Genomic DNA, 18,118 nt, shown 5'->3' on the forward strand with positions numbered 1-18,118 from the left:
GTATTACACATCAGTCATGCAAGAACAGAAAGGCACCCAAAAAGAGAAGCTACCTTCCGGTAGGTGATTCAATTATAAGGGATGTAAATTTAGGAAAGGACACAGAGGCTTCGAAAGAGGTCAGGCGTCTTCCAGGTGCTACTGCCAGTAGGGACAAGAAGCGTATTTTTTAAGTCTTCTTCTGTTCCACTTCATTCTTTCTTTCACCATCTTCCATCACCCTGCTTTCTTGGTAGACGATATTCTCTAGCATAGCAAGACAGCAGTCCCCCACCCCACCCTCAACCTGCCTGCCAAATCTGCTCCCTTTTAAGCCCTGAACAAAGATGACATAAATACCATCCACAAATGTTCTAGTGCTGCTAGGATATTATCAGATATCCTGTTATACTTGTGGCAACAGCAAAAGAAAAACAAAATCTAACTTTCTAACTCTGAAAAACCTCAGAAATAATTTCAGCCACAGCAGTTCCTCTGTCTGCAAACACTTGATTTGACAACAAAATCTCTGATCTGCTGTGGTCACCAACTGCAGTTACTCATATTCAGATCCTTTCATTTGGTCTTGGAAAGATGAATGGAATCCTCGGCAATACTTAGAATAAAGAAAGTAGGTTGCTTCCTATTAAATTAGCTTGTCGTTAGAATACTTTTTGTATCACTACCTAGATGATCAATTCACTATAACTTATAGTAAATTATTTCTCCTGGGGATTTTCTATAAACAATTTGCAAATATTTTTGTTCAAATTAAATTACACAGGTGATGCATTGATTTTGCAGTGCTAACTCTCAGAGACCAAATAGACAGATTTTATCCATGACAATCCATCTCTAACCCAGTTCTTTTTAGCATTTTTTCAGTTTCTTTCAGCAACTTTAAGTGGTGTTATGTATATGTATATACATTCAGTGATTTTGTATATACCCCAATACATTCTGTATTTTTTCATTAAAAGAAGTATTTTTTCTTCTTCCCTAGATTCTTTAAACAGAAAGTTAATACTTGTGCAGTCTTGAGTAAGAATAATTGGTTGACATGTTTTATATCTCAGTGTTCAGCATTCACAGAATTTAATCTATTACATTACCTCATTAGCTGTGTTGTGAGTGCCAACAATTCTGATAAAAGACGCTGGTTGTCTATCAAAAGTTACAAGTTGCCAGGATCTGCACAAGAAAGAAAAGGGATACAGAAAATTAAAACAATTGCACACTTGTTTTTTTTATAAAACTTAAGAGAACTTTTTTCTATAATGAGCCACTATATTCTTGCACTAGTATGCACATTTATTTTTATCTGTTCAATGCTTGGATGATCTTTCTGGAGAGACTAACAACTATATAACAAATAAAAACAGAAAAGCAGATCATCTCAAGTCAGAACCATAGAACACAAAATTCAAAAGAGCAATGAACCTGTACACAGGTAAGTGTACATTAGTGTACTGTATTTTTGGAAAATGAAATAAGAGAACAATGCAAAACAAACAGTGAAATATTTAAGCAAAACTCAATTATTTCAAGCATATGCCATTAGTCGACTTCTAATATCAGGTTCCACAAGTGGAAGCAACTGAAATGCTGGCAGTTTCCACATTCTGTTGGTGCTAGTTTCACTTTTAAACAAAATAAAAGAAGAGCAAGAATTTCTATGGTTCTAACAACTGCTTAGAAGAGGTAGGAAGTACAAATTTTCTTATCCCACATAAAAGTATTTGTTGAAATTTCCTTTTCTTGTAACTGCTATAAATGGAAGAAATCAGATTTCTTCAACTGAGCTTAGTTATTCTGGAGGTAAATATGGATCAATAATAAGCAGGATCTATGTTATGCAGTACTAAAAAAGGACCTGGCTTTTGAAAACCTAAGGTTTCAAACAGAAATGATAATTATGGCAAAAAGGTGGGGTGAAGTTATTCCTACGGGCCTCAAAGCTAGGACTTTCTAGATTCCTCCACCTCCTCCTCCTCCTCTGCTATTTTAGAAAAAAAACTGTGTTTTTTCTTAGCATAAATTACAATTCTGTGTGTTCTCCACACCAAACTACAACTGGGTTTGTGCATCATGTTAAATTAAAACCACCTGTGTTTACAGTTTAGCATAATGTGTGAATTTTATTAACAAAAAGGATGTAATTACTTCTACTGAACGAATCAGCAATGTAGAACTTGCAGTACCTCAAGGACCTAACATAATGATTTTTAAACTGTTGCACGATGTTATTTTCTTTTATGGTGCTGGAAAAGCTCATGATCATGTCTTTAGCCAAGTATAATTATTGGCACCTCTTTCTTCTCTCAAGAACAAAAGAGAAAGAAGATTTGAGTATTTTAGTATTTTATAAAACAGTAGACATTACATTGGATTACTATATAATCCGATTATCTTTTCTCCTCAAATCAATTTGAAAATAAAATTACAAACTTTATGCATAATAGAGCTTAATATAATTAAAGAAATGACAGCTAAAGCAATTTAATGAACTTTTGAAGGAAGTTAACATTTGGATAGCACTGCATTCAAAAGATATTTACATACTACTAAATAGCAAAAGGAAAAGGAAAGGAAAATGTTAAAATAACTGCAATACTGTTAGTTACATTTATAGCAAGATTTAAGCTGGAATATTGTACAGTATAGCAAAAAGCTATAAGAAAGTGTTGATCTGATCTAGGCAAACCTTTTATGACTTTTTGCATATTTATTCTTTTAATTCCATTGGGCTTCAGAAGTATAGTAAAGCAGAAAATAATTCCATTTTTATAAATTCAGGACACCAATTTTTGTTGCTTTATTTGTTTCAAATTCCCAAGCCATACCCATAGTCTTTCGAAACATTCCCAAACTATTGGGAAGGGGCGCAGACAGTTTGGTGATTAAGCTGCACCAGGGAGAAATTTAGTATCTTAATAGGCACACACACAAAAATTGCTCTCCTCTATTCAAAATCACATGAATACAGTACAGCAACATTTGTATCTTTCTAATGCCATTATATTAATTCTAACATTATTTTGATAGTGTTGGTTTATTAAGGCAAAACTTTAGCACAGGGGTCCCCAACCTCCGGTCCGTGGACCAGTACCAGGCCGCGGCATGCCAGCAATCGGTCCACACAAACAAGCAAAACCCCATCACACACCCTCCGGTCCACAGAAAAACCTCTCTCCACGGAACTGGTTCCTGGGCTCCAAGAGGTTGGGGCCCTCTGCTTTAGCAGACTTGCTAGAAAAGTATCTAGCTGGATAGAAAAGGCTTAGATACACTGGATGCAGACATACACAGAGCAAACATGTAAGTTAGTTATGTCGCACTGATTTCAATACATCTACTCAGGGCTTTTTTTGTCATAGAACGCCCAGAACGGAGTTCTGGCACCTTTTTGGGATGGAATCTTGTAGGGTAAGCAAGGCAGGTTGTATGACATGTGTGAGTTCCGGCACCTTTTTTTCTTTTTTTAACAAAAAAAGCACTGCATATACTCCAATATATGACTAAATTAATTTTAATTTCCTGAGTTTGCCACACTTTTTCTAGTGTCCTTAAGTCAGTATTGATTCCTGGTCTATTTCTTGCAGTTTTCTTGGGAAGATTTTCAAAAATTATTTGCCATTGCTTGCTTCCTAGAGCTGAGAGAAAATGACTGACTCACTTGGCTTTGTGCCTAAGACAGGACTAGAACTCATAATATCTCAGTTTCCAGCCTGAGGCCCAGCTGTGTTACCAAACTGGCTTGCTTTATCATTCTTTCTTTATTTTTGGAGTTTGTTTTTTCTTGGGATAGGAAACCATAAAATCAGCTATAACTAGAGTCCATTTTTTTAAAAAAACAGCCTTTTGATATGTCATCTACTACAAAACTACTTCTCTATAGTTGAAATCTGTTTTGATTACCAAAAAAGGGGTGGGGGTTATGTAGAACATTCGTAGACAAGAACAGAGTTATGCCCTTTACAAGCCTATAAATATCATTTTAAATTAAAGAGAAGATAACTTTTCATAGCAAATACTGGAACTTCTACTATATTATTTACCTAATACTAGAATGCAGTAGAACAGAATCAATTTGCACAAGAAAACTGCCTATATTACCATTGGCATTATGCCCATCTAATTGGATACCACAAGAATTACGGCTCCTAAAATACTGAAGTGCAAAGATGTACTTCTCATAAGAAGCACTCAGAGAGGCACAGAAGCTTACCCAAACTGTAACTGAGCCTTTTCTATCCCTGGTAAGTAGTAGGAGCCATATACATTCTAACCAAGAAAGCTGTATGGGGCATAAATAATTTAGGATAAAAGATAATTTTCAGTCAACCAAGTCCTGAAGATTAGCTCTTAACTACGGGTTATCAACTTTATATAATCTACATAATTACAAATTCAACAGTGAGGGATTATAATTTTAATTGTCTATCTTTTGAGTCGATCGATTAAATTTGAGCATGTTTTTTTGTATATCCAATATGTCATTCTAAATGCACTTTTCTAGTAGAAATACTAACATACAAATTAGCAAAATTAGAAATGTTTATGCAGTAAGAAGGAAAATGTATTCATCCACGGATTATTTAAAAGAAACTATTTAAAATAAACCTGAAGAGATACAATTTTATTTTTCAAGGTGGTATGCAAAAATATTCAAGGGAGCACCTGAACTACTAAAAATAAATGAGAGATTTCTGATTCCTGGTGTTGTGAATTTAGAGTCTTTCCATTGTATATATAAAACAAACAAAAATGAATATAGGGATTTAAGATATTAACATCTACGTGCTAGAAACACAGAATGAGAAGATGTATTAAATGCATGTCCATGAAACCTTTTCATTTACAAACTGAACTGTAAGATTGAACTGAGTTTGTTTATAAATGGACAAAGCCCATTATACAGTTTTTATGCACTATACAATTCAATATCCTTCGTGTCACTAATTGTTTGTGCTACTTTTTTCCAGGAATAACCATTAACAAATAAAAACCTTGTTTAGTAGGTTTAGTAAAACAACAATGGATGATAGATTATATTTTTCTACTACAAATGATAGAGAGAAAATAGAGATGAAGATGTTATCCAAAAGATCAACAATATGTATGTGCTTGGATTTGTGAACTTAATAATAATAATAATAAAGTTGGAAGGGACCTTGTAGGTCATCTAGTCCAATCCCCTGCTCAGGCAGGAAACCCTATACCATTTCGGACGAATGGCTGACCAGTCTCTTCTTAAAAATTTCCAATGTTGGAGCATTCACCACTTCTGGAGGCAGGTTGTTCCACTGATTAATTGTGCTAACTGTCAGGAAGTTTCCCCTTAGTTCTAGGTTGCTTCTCTCCTTGATTAGTTTCCATCTGTTGCTTCTTATCCTGCCTTCAAGTGCTTTGGAAAATAGCTTGACTCCCTCTTCTTTGTGGCAGCCCCTGAGATATTGGAACACTGCTATCATGTCCCCCCTCGTCCTTCTCTTTGTTAAACTAGACATACCCAATTCCAGCAACTGTTCCTTATATGTTTTAGCCTCCAGTCCCCTAATCATCTTTGTGCTCTTCTCTGTACTCTTTCTAGAGTCTCAACAACTTCCAATACATATACTTATAAAAACCAAAAGTATATAATTAGGGAAATCAATACTTTCATTTGAGGCTTACATTTTGTTGACAAGACCAGCAATCAAGAGCTTATGCTGATATGAGGGTCCTCAACCTGAAAGGCAACACTGCATGATGCACAACCAGCACAAATCCCCCAGTGCCACAGCTTCATCTTTTAAAAGAAATTAGCCTTGTTGCAGCCCTAGGGTATGTTATTTAATACTCCATATTTCACCTCAGCTATCCCTCTCAACTCTCTTGTTCTGCCTCAGTCCCCCAAGGAGAGCTATAATTGTTGATTAGCATTCCAAAGTCATGCTTGCATCCTGTGAGCCCGTCATATTTAATTACATTTTAACTATATTCGTCTTCAATAATAGCCTGAACATAATTTAGATAATTATCCTTGCGTTCTCTTTCTCAGAATCTGTCTGTCTCAGAGCTCCTTGAAATGAATATTGCTTTCTCTGCTCAAACACATAAACAGACTCTTGGGCCAAGTACTTTCATCTTTCAAACAGCAACAGCTGTCACTAAGAAATTCCATGGCTCTGTGCATCCAGTCAATTCAAAGTGTAATCTTCATGCTTTCTGCTGTTATATTCGGGAGGCAGAAAAGAATACAATTATCAAGGATAAAAGTTGCCTATAAAAGTTTTTTTTGCTTCTTAAAACTTTAAATGTTTTTGTCATTTAAATACTTGACTGGTCAGCTAGTAAAGTGATTAAAGTATTGGTCCTGAATTAGAAAGAACAAGGCTCAAATCCTCACAGACAAATAGCCAGCTATTCTCTCTCCAATTTCTTATAGAATTGATATTAGGGAGATTTTGAGCACCCAGAGAAAATGTCAGAATATAAATGAAATTAATTATTCACATTTCTGTTTAATTTTCCCTGAAATTTCTCTTCAGATAAATCAAGGTTAAAGCGATAAAACAACCAGCCATTAATTTGTAATAATAATTACAATTTAAAAGGATGCTATTGAAATTGCCTTTTTTATATTAACATTATCTTCATGTTAATGAAATAAATTGTAGACAGGAAACCAGGAAGAGAATTCTACTATACAAATCCTGTATCAAGCTACTTCAACTTCTTGGTTCTTGATGATGGAGCAATTATTTCTACAGAGAATCTGATACAAAGAGAACTAAGCCTGCTTCATACAATGTCATCAAAACTTAGAGTGGGTGAAAGATAAGAAAACCTCTGTATTACCGTAAATGCCGGCGTACAAGGCGACCCGGCGTATAAGACGACCCCCGTCTTTATAGCCGGGCCGCATTCCTAGAACGTCGTCTTATACGCCGGAAACTACCAGTATTTCTGGCGTATAAGATGACTCAGCGTATAAGACGACCCCCGTCTTTGGCGCCGATTTCAGCGCTCGCAGAAGTCGTCTTATACGTCGGCATTTACGGTACTTTGGTCAGTGATACTGCCCTAATTACAGCTTCCATTCAGTATTTCACAATTGGTCTTTTATTTGTACAGCTAGATGTTGTCTTTTGTCTTTTTATTGCATAGATACCAAGTCTGCTCTTGAGAGTCCTTTAATGAACACAGCAGATTTGGTAGGGCATGAGATGTCTTGAATGGAGATGGCAGAAGATGACAATGAGTGGGAGCAAAATGTGATCTTCTTGCAAAATACCCAAAGAGGAAACAATATTGTTCCAGGGTTTTTTGCTGAGATAAATTAATGGAATTCAAAATGTGGAGAACTGAAAACTTGATAGGATTATATTGTTAGTCCTGAATTTCTTTTTTAAATTGCCATTTTGATTTTTAATTAGAAGATAAGTTGAAGTATGAAATATGGAATATGAAAATCCAAAATGCTAAACTATTGATGAGGAAGAAACCGAAGCATTTTGTGTTGTGCCAGATTAACACCAGCAAAGTTTTGTAATACTTTTGTTATTATACTAGTTTATCACACATTATTTGATGAAAAAAAAGTTACTTTTTACCATATTCCAGTACTTCAGATAATTCTAGAATAGATACTCTGTAGGCATAATGAACATATTTGACCAGACAAGTTAAATATTCAGGTCTTTTTTATGTTTGGTAATTGGGTCAAATTAATCTTCTATATATTTAAATTGCCAAATTACTCACACAACTATTCAAGAATACAGCAATTTCAAATCTTGGAGGGGAAGGGATAAATAGCTTGCCTTTGAAATACATGAAGTAATATGCATCGCCACAAGGGAAAGTCTTCAAGATCATGAAATATATAATTTAAACTTATCTGCAATTATGGTAATAGATAATTATTTAACCATTTCATCTTTGAAATTGCAAACTGAAATATAATAATACGCATTGAATTCATTTATTTATTCAATGAAATTGGACAAAATCAATGTAATTTTATATCCTAATTGAAAGGTCAAAATAAATAAACAAGGTGTCGAAAAATTATAAAGTGTTCTGAAAAAAATAGCATAATTTATACAGCTCTATCTTGGACCAAAGTTTCCAGTTTTTTAAAAAAAATGTTTAGCTCTGAAATAGCTCAAAAAGTTTAATATGTCAAAAATTATGGTATTCCAAGATGCATTATTTCTTCCATCTGGGCCAAAGAAACAACTTTCGCAAAACACTGCAAATTATGAAACCTAGAACTAAGGAGAAACTTCCTGACAGTTAGAACAATTAACCAGTGAAACAACCTGCCTTCAGAAGCGGTGAATGCTCCACCAACACTGGAAGTTTTTAAGAAAAGACTGGACAGCCATTTGTCTGAAAAGGTATAGGGTTTCCTGCCTGAGCAGGGGGTTGGACTAGATGACCTCCAAGGGTCCCTTCTAACATTATCATCATCATCATCATCATCATCATCATCATTATTATTATTATTATTTAGCTTCTCTGATCTAATTTATTTTAATACATTTATATTTAAGGTGTTGTCTATGTTTCAACTAGCCAAACACAATAAGAAATTGGTTTGCTTAAAATGAAAGCCATAAAAAATTTCTGAGGTATTTGTTCGCTCTGTTTACTATACAACTGTGAAGTACTGTTTAGTAAGATGTTAATCTTATCACATGTGTACAAAATGAATCTACGAGGGTCTTACATTCTTACTTATATATGTTTCAGGTTTTCAGCCCAGAAAACATCTCCAATATAATAAGATTTACACAGCATGAAAGTTTTCAATTATGTCAAAAATGAAAGGAAGGAAGGAAGGAAGGAAGGAAGGAAGGAAGGAAGGAAGGAAGGAAGGAAGGAAGGAAGGAAGGAAGGAAGGAATTGGTAAGCTAACAGCTATAATTTATTTTTAATTGTGAATTGCAAGAAAGAAGTAACAAAGCTTTCATGAATAAAATATGACTTTGGGAATAAGTCCAATGTTGTGATACTCGATTTGCAAAATAATGTTTCTTTCAAACTACCACTGCTAAATAAAAACAATCTTTGGCCATTTGGCCAAAGAATGGGCAATGTATGGTTCTCCATATGCCTTTGCTGGAAACACTGATGGGAACTGGAATTCCGCAACATAGAGAATGGCAGATGCTGGCCAGTCTGCTTTGGGCTCATAAAGATAACTCTGGTTTCATCAAGCTTATATGGCAGGAAAACATGAGCCCATGTTGGGCTATCACCTAAGGCCCTATTTACTCAGTCAAGTTTTGCAGTTTGACTTTTTCCAATGCTCACTCTGATTAAGGTATTGTCATAATATTGTAGGCAAGAAATATCTTACAGATTGCTTATATGATTCAGACTCTACTCATAAAATATCTACATACCATATATGAATGTGAGGCTCTCATTTTATACTTCTACAGGACTACAATAATCAATGAAGGGATTTTTCTGGGTAAATCTGGACATTTTATGTTCAGTTATTAGCAACAGAAATAAATCAGAATGGATAATGCATATTTATTGCAACAGAAAATCTATCAAAAAGATTTTCGTATCATGCTTGAAAATCCAGAAAACAGTTAAATATGAAACAGAAAATGTGTAAAAAGTAGAGCAAAATCCAACTATTGAGTTTTTCTTTATCCACTGATGACTTCTGCCAGCTGAAAAGAATAAGACACAGATATCAGCAATTCCCTCGGTCCAGTAGTCCCCACAACTGCCAATATTTTAATAAGCTGCCCTCGTGTGGTGCCTGGAGGCAGCGGGGGTCTGGATGGGAACAACAAACTTAGACTGAAACCTGGTAAGACTAAATGCTTGAGTGCGTGGAGCTCCAGATTCCAGGACTTTGACATATTTAGTTCTGAATAGGGTTGCGCTACAGACAAACCGGTATTCAACTTGGGAATTCTTCTGGACTCACGACTCCTGTTCTGTGAGCAGGTGGCAGTCATGGGTAGGAGAGCCTTTGCCCAACTTTGTTTTGTATATCAGTTGTGCCCCTTCCTGGATCGGGAGTTCCCACGCTTAAGTCACTCAAGCCCTGGTCATCTCATGGTTGGACTATTGCAACATGGTCTACATAGCACTGAGTATCCAGAAGCTTCGGCTAGTACAGAACGCAGCCATGTGGGCAATTCTTGGGGTCCCTAGGGTGGCCATGTAACATCTCTGTTCCATGAGCTGCACTGGTTGCCAGTTTGCTTTTAGGTTCAATTCAAGTGGTTGATTATCATCTTTAAAGACCTTCATGGCACAGGTCCATATTATCTGAGGAAATGTCTAACCTAGTTAGGATATTTTTATATGCACTTTTCCTTACTGCCCATAGCTCCTCATATAATTCAGCAAGTAAAAAAAATGTTAATTTACAGTATGTTCAGTTAAAAAATAAAAAATTGAACAATTATCTGAAGTGATATCTTTTAAAAAATGAAACAAGTCAAGCTCAACAACTGGTTATTTTCTGGACACATTCATGTAATCTTCCTCTGACATCAAGCCCAGGTGACAAGCCAGTCAGTTTTTTGTTGCATCATTTTTGTTGGATCTACAACCATCTCCATCAAAATGTAGACATGACCCAGGTGCTGCATTTGATCAGGCAAGATGGTGTTCATTGATCTGAAAAGCAGACTCTGCACCTATGGGAATAACACTAGGAAGGTGATGGTTCATGTAATCTTCTTAACAGAATTCAGAAGTGGTTTGCAATTGCTTTCTTCTGGAATATCTTTTCAATTTTGAAGTATAAATAACTGTCTTGGGCTTCCCTAGTGAAGTCTTATCCAAGTATTAAGCAAGCTGGAATTTTTTAGTAGTATTCACCAAGTCCTACTGGTCCTAACTCAAGTTGTATGCTCTGTGTATGTGTGAGAGAGAGTACAGTCAAAGAAATTGCCTAAATGATATCTTAAACCTCTAAGAGATAAAGCAGGTTGTACAATTGTTACTGAATTCAAAAGATAAATATGTACCCACATTTAGCAAAAATGCAGGAATTGAGTTTGCTAATAATTCTTTTTCTACTTACTTGCTAAGACAAGCTTAAGAAACAAAGTCACCTAACTAACAAGAAATGTGGCTGTGTTACTTCCAAGAAAGTATACTTCAATATCAACCTGCTGCATGTTTCTCCACACAATCATATTTCATATTGACCCTGATGTTTAAAGTACCTTCAGATTCTGATTTAAAGTCCATATTAGTGTTAACATGAAATATATGATATAAATTTTAGCTCTGGTTAATCATTGAGAGGAGGAAAACACATAAAGTAAATAAAGGAATTAGGGAAAGATTGCATCAGCTATAAGTCTTAATTGTACTTTTAGATATGAGATAAATTTGGAGCTATCATAATAATCTGATAGAGGAATTTGTTTCCTTTACCTAGAAGAAGATAATTCAAAACAATTACTAAACTGTAATCACTGTGAATAAAATAGCATTAATTTAGTTACCATTTATTCAGGTATCAAAGGTATTAGGTTGTAAATCAAGATTGACTCAGCCTTCCATCCTTCTGAGGTTGGTAAAATGAGGACCAAGATTGTTGGGGGCAACATGCTGACTCTGTAAACTACTTAGAGAGGGCTGTGAAGCACTGTGAAGAGATATATAACTCTAAGTAATATTGCTATTCGAATGAAAGTATCAAGTCCAGTATTTCTAGAATGTAAAATTCAAAAAGGAATAGGAGCTGCTAGAGATGGAAAAGGGAAAAATAATGAATTGCCCTGGAGAGAGAGAGAGAGAGAGAGAGAGAGAGAGAGAGAGAGAGAGAGAGAGAGAGAGAGAGAGAGAGAGAGAGATATTACTACCTTTTAAATTATGATATAGTTGTTCATGGGAAGCAATGAAAGCCATATCATTGGAGACCTATGAAGCCAGACTTATAATATTACATTAGGAAATATACTACATAGAATAATCTCACAGTAACCTTATAGGGGAAAAAATGAAGACCTAATAATTCCTTTATTTTTTGATTTCTATGATTCATGTATTTAATTTATACTGCTAAAAGCTTCTCTAGAATGAATCAATAGTTTAATACTGTACAATTTTAACTGCATTATGTCAGAAGGATGATGTTAAAACAGTCACAAGACTTAGATCACAGTCAGTATGAACTATGATTTTCAATATTCAATAGCAATCAATATTCTATTTAGGATATAAAACATTGCATAATAATGAAAACAATCAACTGATTTTAGGAAGCTGTCAATTGCTTCATTACTTAAAATTAGAAAAGCTATAATCTTAAATGTAATCTTTTAACTGTAATCTTTCATTCTAAATCAGTAGAATTAGCCTGCAATACTACATCTGGAACGAAAGATTGAATCCTTTAAAAAAAAAAACATATTTGGATGAAACGTTCATCCTAATCTTTATTTTTTAAGAATTCAAATCAACAGCATTTTCCCACAGGAAGGATTCACATAATTAATTCCAAAATCCTATTAGCCTCTTAGTCTGGCCTTTTAGTCTGTTTGTAACTTTTCAAAAACAATGGAAGTGATTAAGAAATGAGGCTTGGTGAAGCTTATGTCCATATAGGGTACATTAGAGCTGTGAGCTTGGTTGAAAATGACTCCAACTGCTCTACTCACAAGTCAATGACAAAAATCATTTCAGTGTAATCACAAGGAGCAACTGTGAGTAGTGCAAATGGACAATCTTACAATCTTTCCTTTTTCTGGCCAGAATTCACCACCTGACCATCAATCTATGCTGCAATGCTATCCCCATTCCTTCAGGGACATCTAATTTGACATCAATCCTTACTGGAAGCAAATTATTTTGCTTTCTGAAGAATGTTACATGTAATTGATATATATTATTTGTCGTTCTCTCTATTTTTAGTACTCTAAAGACAATTAGGACATACTTGTGCAAAATATTTTTATTAGAATAAGAGAGCATAATCAAGTGGTACTATATTTATGCATCTAGGATTTTTTTGCCCAGTTTCACATTTAACAGATAACACTGTGCAATTTCTATGGTGATAAAACAGCTGTCATTAACTATTAAATTATCACTCAAACGTAGACATACTCTAATTCTGAAAATCATGTGTTAATATTCTCAGGGTGCTTGAAAAAATAATTAGGGGAAATTATATTTGGCATAAGATACTTCTGAGTTACTCTTATCTTAAAAAATGTAAGAATTGAAGGAACTGAAGTTCTGCTCAGTGCAGAAAACCATTAATGTAGCATATCTGATAGATCCAGTCTCTATTTAAATACTTCCAATGAAGAATAATCCATCACCTTTTAAGGCCTGTTCCTCCAAGCTTTTGTTGTATTCCTTCCCAGGTCTCTTATCATCTTGGTTATTCGCCTGTGGACACTCTGTCAGTCTAGCAATAGCAATAGCACGTAGACTTATATACCACTTCATACTTCTTTACAGCCCTCTCTTAGTGGTTTACAGAGTCAGCATATTGCCCCACAAAATCTAGCTCCTCATTTTACCAACCTCGGAAGAATGGAAGGCTGAGTCAACTTTGAGCCAGTAAGAATCAAACTGCTGGCAGTCAGCAGAATTAGCTTGCAATACTGCATTCTAACCACTGTGCCACCATGTCTAAAATGCAGAGTTCAGAACTAGTTGCAATGCTCTAGGTGCAGCGCGACTCACCCAAAAAGCAGAATGTCTTCTCCTGATATTACAAAAATTTCTTATTACTAAAAGAATATGTTTTGAGTTAAAATAACATTCTAACTATTGGAAAAGGTCAATAACTAATTTCCACCAAACCTGTTTAATAATGCATCAAATATACAACTACAAGACTATTTTTAAAAATTTAGTTTATATTACATATTACGGCAGTCATCTTGCATTTATGTAGGTTTGATTCATAAGGTGAACTTGAAAATTTCAAGATTACAGTGAAAATGTCTATTCAATAGTCAGGGATCTTATATAAGAGTCCCCTCCCCCATCTAAGCAGATACAAGTCTTATGCTCCCATATAAATAAAGGAATGAAGATTATCATGAACAAAATGCATCAATGTTGCCTAGTTTGGGTAATGAAATGTCTGCAAGAAAACAATTAAATTAAGAGAATTCCAAGTGAGAACTACATGCATATTTTTAGATTGATATGCCATGTAGTAAGTGAATGAATTACTTAATAAAAATTAAAAAAACTGTTCTGCTAATCTAAATTTTAAAAAAATCCATTATGTCATTCATAAGCTTTTTTGTGGACTATCCCATTGTCAAATATTCTAGACTCTCCTACCAACTGCAGGCTCTTAATCAGCAGCAAAATGAAGAGAAATCTGCAATGTTATATCCTCCTTTCTCTCTATTTTACATTTCATAGAATTGGAGGAAATATTTTTAGATCTATACCTGTTTTTCTGTTTGGGGATTTTTTTTTGTATGCCATCCCTCTCACCTACGTGTGACTCTGGGATGCTCATAAATATTAAAGGCCAATAAAAAATTGAAGCAATAAATACTTACAATCATAGCAATAATTTACAGTTAAAAAGATGGGAAGGAAGGGAACAGAATGATCTATATTACTGCTCAAGTTAGAGATGTAGCAGTTTGCTTTCTTGGTTTTTAATAAGGAGATACAGCATGCATAACAGAAGGTTGGCAAAAAAGATTTCTTATTTCTACCATAGATAGTGGTCCACTTAGTGGTCTTTAAGTGATGTGATCGTGTGACATCTCACATTACAACCACATCACTTGATGATTGAAGTTCTAGTCCCAATTGGAGTTGTAAATCGGGGAATATCTGTATTGTCGTCGTCGTCATCATCATCATCATCATCATCATCATCATCATCATCATCATCACCATCATCATTTTAATTGCATTCTGCCTTTCTACCTAAAGGGATAGATAACTGATGACTTGGGTTTTTTAGTTCCCAAACTCAGCAATGGTGGAATTATTTTATTCTGTGAGTTTTAAAAAAATCAATTTTGATTCTTACCATTTTGTCCTTTTCTAAATTTTTGGGTTCAGAATCTGTGAGAATTCCACAGAACACTCCAATTTGAATTATTCCTATGTACTTTTCTCAGCTCTAGTATAAGCCAAATTGCTCATGAATTTTATTTAGATTTCAAGAGCAAAATGCTACATTCACTAATTCTAGGTTATGACACACTGCCAAGGATTCAAAGTACCTTGTATATGGATGACAGAATGGGTCTTACTGAAAATAAGAGCACTCTTTGAAATCTTGAAATATAATGTCTAAATTCATAAATAGTACATGGTGAATGAGACAAAAGAAGTATAATAATATATGAACAATGAGCCTTCTGTATATTTGTTTTATAGTAACTTAGGGAGAGAAAATTATGTCTTGCAACAAATGTATTAATATATTATAATAAACTACATCTCCTTTCATTGTACCATGAAAAATTCCATATAATATTCCATATGTTCCACAGTTAAAAGCTGAATATTCAATGTCCTAATGACTAAGCATATTATGTGAATTTTCACTGATCTATAAGCAGGAATTCATATTTTAAGTTATGCGGGTCATTAATTTATTGCTAGACTAGGAGGTTGTGTAAACTTAAGACTCATGCAGCCTTAACAGTGACAGCTTTTTAAAGACAGCAATATGAATTAAGAAAATGCTGAATCCAGTTACTAAATAGATGTATTACACCACGTTGAAAAACATTTTTTACATTTTGGACTTCACTATAGTTATTCAGCTTCAGAAATCCCGTAATTTATATTGCTTAACATTTATAAATATTAAAAGAAGAAATGGAAGATAAAACTTTGTACACTATATTTTCCAAGTAAATGTAAGTGTGATTTCACTAGCTAGATGTATTATTTTAACTGCTTTAAATATTTATTTGGTCAGTCAAGGGTGTTTTCTCAAGTGGCATTTCACAGCAAAAAATGATAATTAATTTTAGATTTGTGGGCTGCTTCTTCTATTTTAGGTGGCTGACAAAAACTGGTCAATTAAATCCTTCTAAAAATTTCTTGCAGTAATTAAAATTACCTCCCAAAACCAGAATTTGACATTTCTTTGAAATTAACCAAAAGGTTATACCATATTGCATGACAAATTGTTACTAAGGAAAAGTATAAAGTTCTAAGCTCCTTCTCTCAATTATTTGGATGGACAGGAAAGAGCATTCTGTATATATCAAAAAGCTCACTGTGGCTGTCTGTGTCATGTGTACAAAGGGCTAAAATGGTTTAATTTCCATAAACAAGCAGTCAATGTATGCAGATACATAATTTTTATTCCAACTTGTACAAAAAACAGGAGATAGACATATCTAGAATAGACAAATATCTTTTAAGATAGCAGTTGCCTAAATTATCACAGACCCAGAGACAACTTATGAATGACCTAACAACTACTTTCGAGATATCAGAAGCTATTAAAAAAATGAAATCAGGTAAAGCTCCAGGCCTAGATGGCCTTACAAGCCAATGTTATAGGTGTTTTAAGGATGAACTTCTTCAGCCACTAAAGGATATAATGAATGAAATAGTACAGGGGAGAGAGATACACAAATGTGGAAGAAAGCAAATATTGTGCTGCTACTGAAGGAGGGTCAAGATATCACCAAGCCAAAGAATTACAGACCAATTTCATTATTAAATAAAGACTATAAACTCTTCGCTGCACTTTTGGCAGAAAGACTAAACAAGATCTTACAAGAATATATACATGAAGACCAATCTAGCTTTCTGCCAAAAAAGGCAGCTAAGGGATAACGTGAGGATTGTCTTGAACATTACTGAATACTTACAATATCATAATGAGAAACAGGCAACTTTAATATTTTTAGATGCAGAGAAGGCCTTTGATAATTTAAATTGGATTTTTTTTAAAGTGTTGGGAAAAAAGGATTTTGGGGAGAATTTTATTCGTTAAAGCTGTCATAACAAACAAAAATTGTCATTAATGGTGACTTAACTAACTCAAGTAAAATCCAAAAGGGCACAAGACAAGGATGTCCCTTGTCTTCTCTGTTGTTTATCTTGTTGTTGGAAGTTTTGAATAGAGATATTAGGCAAGATGAGAAAATAATGGGTATAAACATCAAGAAAGCAGCTTATAAATTGAGGGCATTTGCTGATGATCTGGTTATATTCCTGCAAGATCCAAAAAATAATGGGTATAGAATATTTGATGAGGAAGTTAAATGAGTTTGGGGATTTAGCAGGTTTTAAAATAAATAAACAGAAAATAACAACGCTGACTAAGAATATATCATCTCAGGATAATGATACATTGATTAAAAAGTCAGGTTTTAAGATTGAGAAAAACTTGAACTATTTGGGGGTTATGTTGACAAATACGAATATAAAATTGTTTCAAAACAACTATGTGCCTCTTTGGAATGATATTAAAAAGAACATACAAAGATGGGACAAACTGCATTTATCATTATTGGGTAGAATCTCTGTAATTAAGATGAATGTTTTACCAAAGATGCTTTTTCTGTTCCAGATATTACCAATACTTGCAACTGATACTCCATTGAAACAATGGCAAAATGATATTTCCAAGTTCATATGGCAAGGGAAAAACCCAAGAATTAGATATATGCTATCGCAAAATGTTAAGAGCGGGTTTCGATTTATCAGATCTGAAATTGTACTTTGATGTATGCTGTCTGGCCTGACTAAAAGAGTGGGTGAATCTCCAGAACAAGAAGCTATTTGATTTAGAAGACCATGAATTAAGGTTTGGATGGCACAGTTATTTACGGTACGATAAAGTTAATGTTGATTTTAACAATCACTTCGCTAGAAGTACCATACTAAGAGTTTGTAATAAATACAAAACAAGGTTTTCCACTAGGTTGCCTCTTTGGGTGTCCCCTCAGGAAGCTTTTTTTTAGAAAGTCAATTCCTTCTCTTTTCTTTTTCCCTTCTCTCCCTCACTTCTCTTTTCCTTTTCCCTCCCCACTGTGTCCTACTATTTGCTTTTGTATTTTATTCTATAATCTAATAAAATGTTACAAATATTAAAAAAATGTATCTAGATTTGGATGGGATCTGAATTGAGAAATAAATGTATACCCTGTTTTAATAAAAGAGAAATGACACATTAGTTTGATGCTTATGCTGA

General features: G+C 34.3%; 1 protein-coding gene across 2 annotated transcripts in view; it reads right to left on the reverse strand.

Annotated features, from left to right (window-relative positions):
- BTBD9 (BTB domain containing 9) overlaps window positions 1-18,118 on the reverse strand; it is a 126,847-nt gene that overhangs the window by 10,729 nt on the left and 98,000 nt on the right. For both annotated transcript variants that reach the window (XM_039347057.1, XM_039347058.1), the window contains one exon: window positions 1,092-1,170. In XM_039347057.1, the coding sequence (XP_039202991.1) occupies window positions 1,092-1,170 (79 nt within the window). The remainder of the gene's footprint in view (window positions 1-1,091; window positions 1,171-18,118) is intronic.

This window comes from Crotalus tigris, unplaced genomic scaffold (assembly GCF_016545835.1).
Source record: "Crotalus tigris isolate CLP2741 ecotype Arizona unplaced genomic scaffold, ASM1654583v1 scf7180000018048.2368360, whole genome shotgun sequence".
Taxonomy (NCBI): Eukaryota; Metazoa; Chordata; class Lepidosauria; order Squamata; family Viperidae; genus Crotalus; species Crotalus tigris.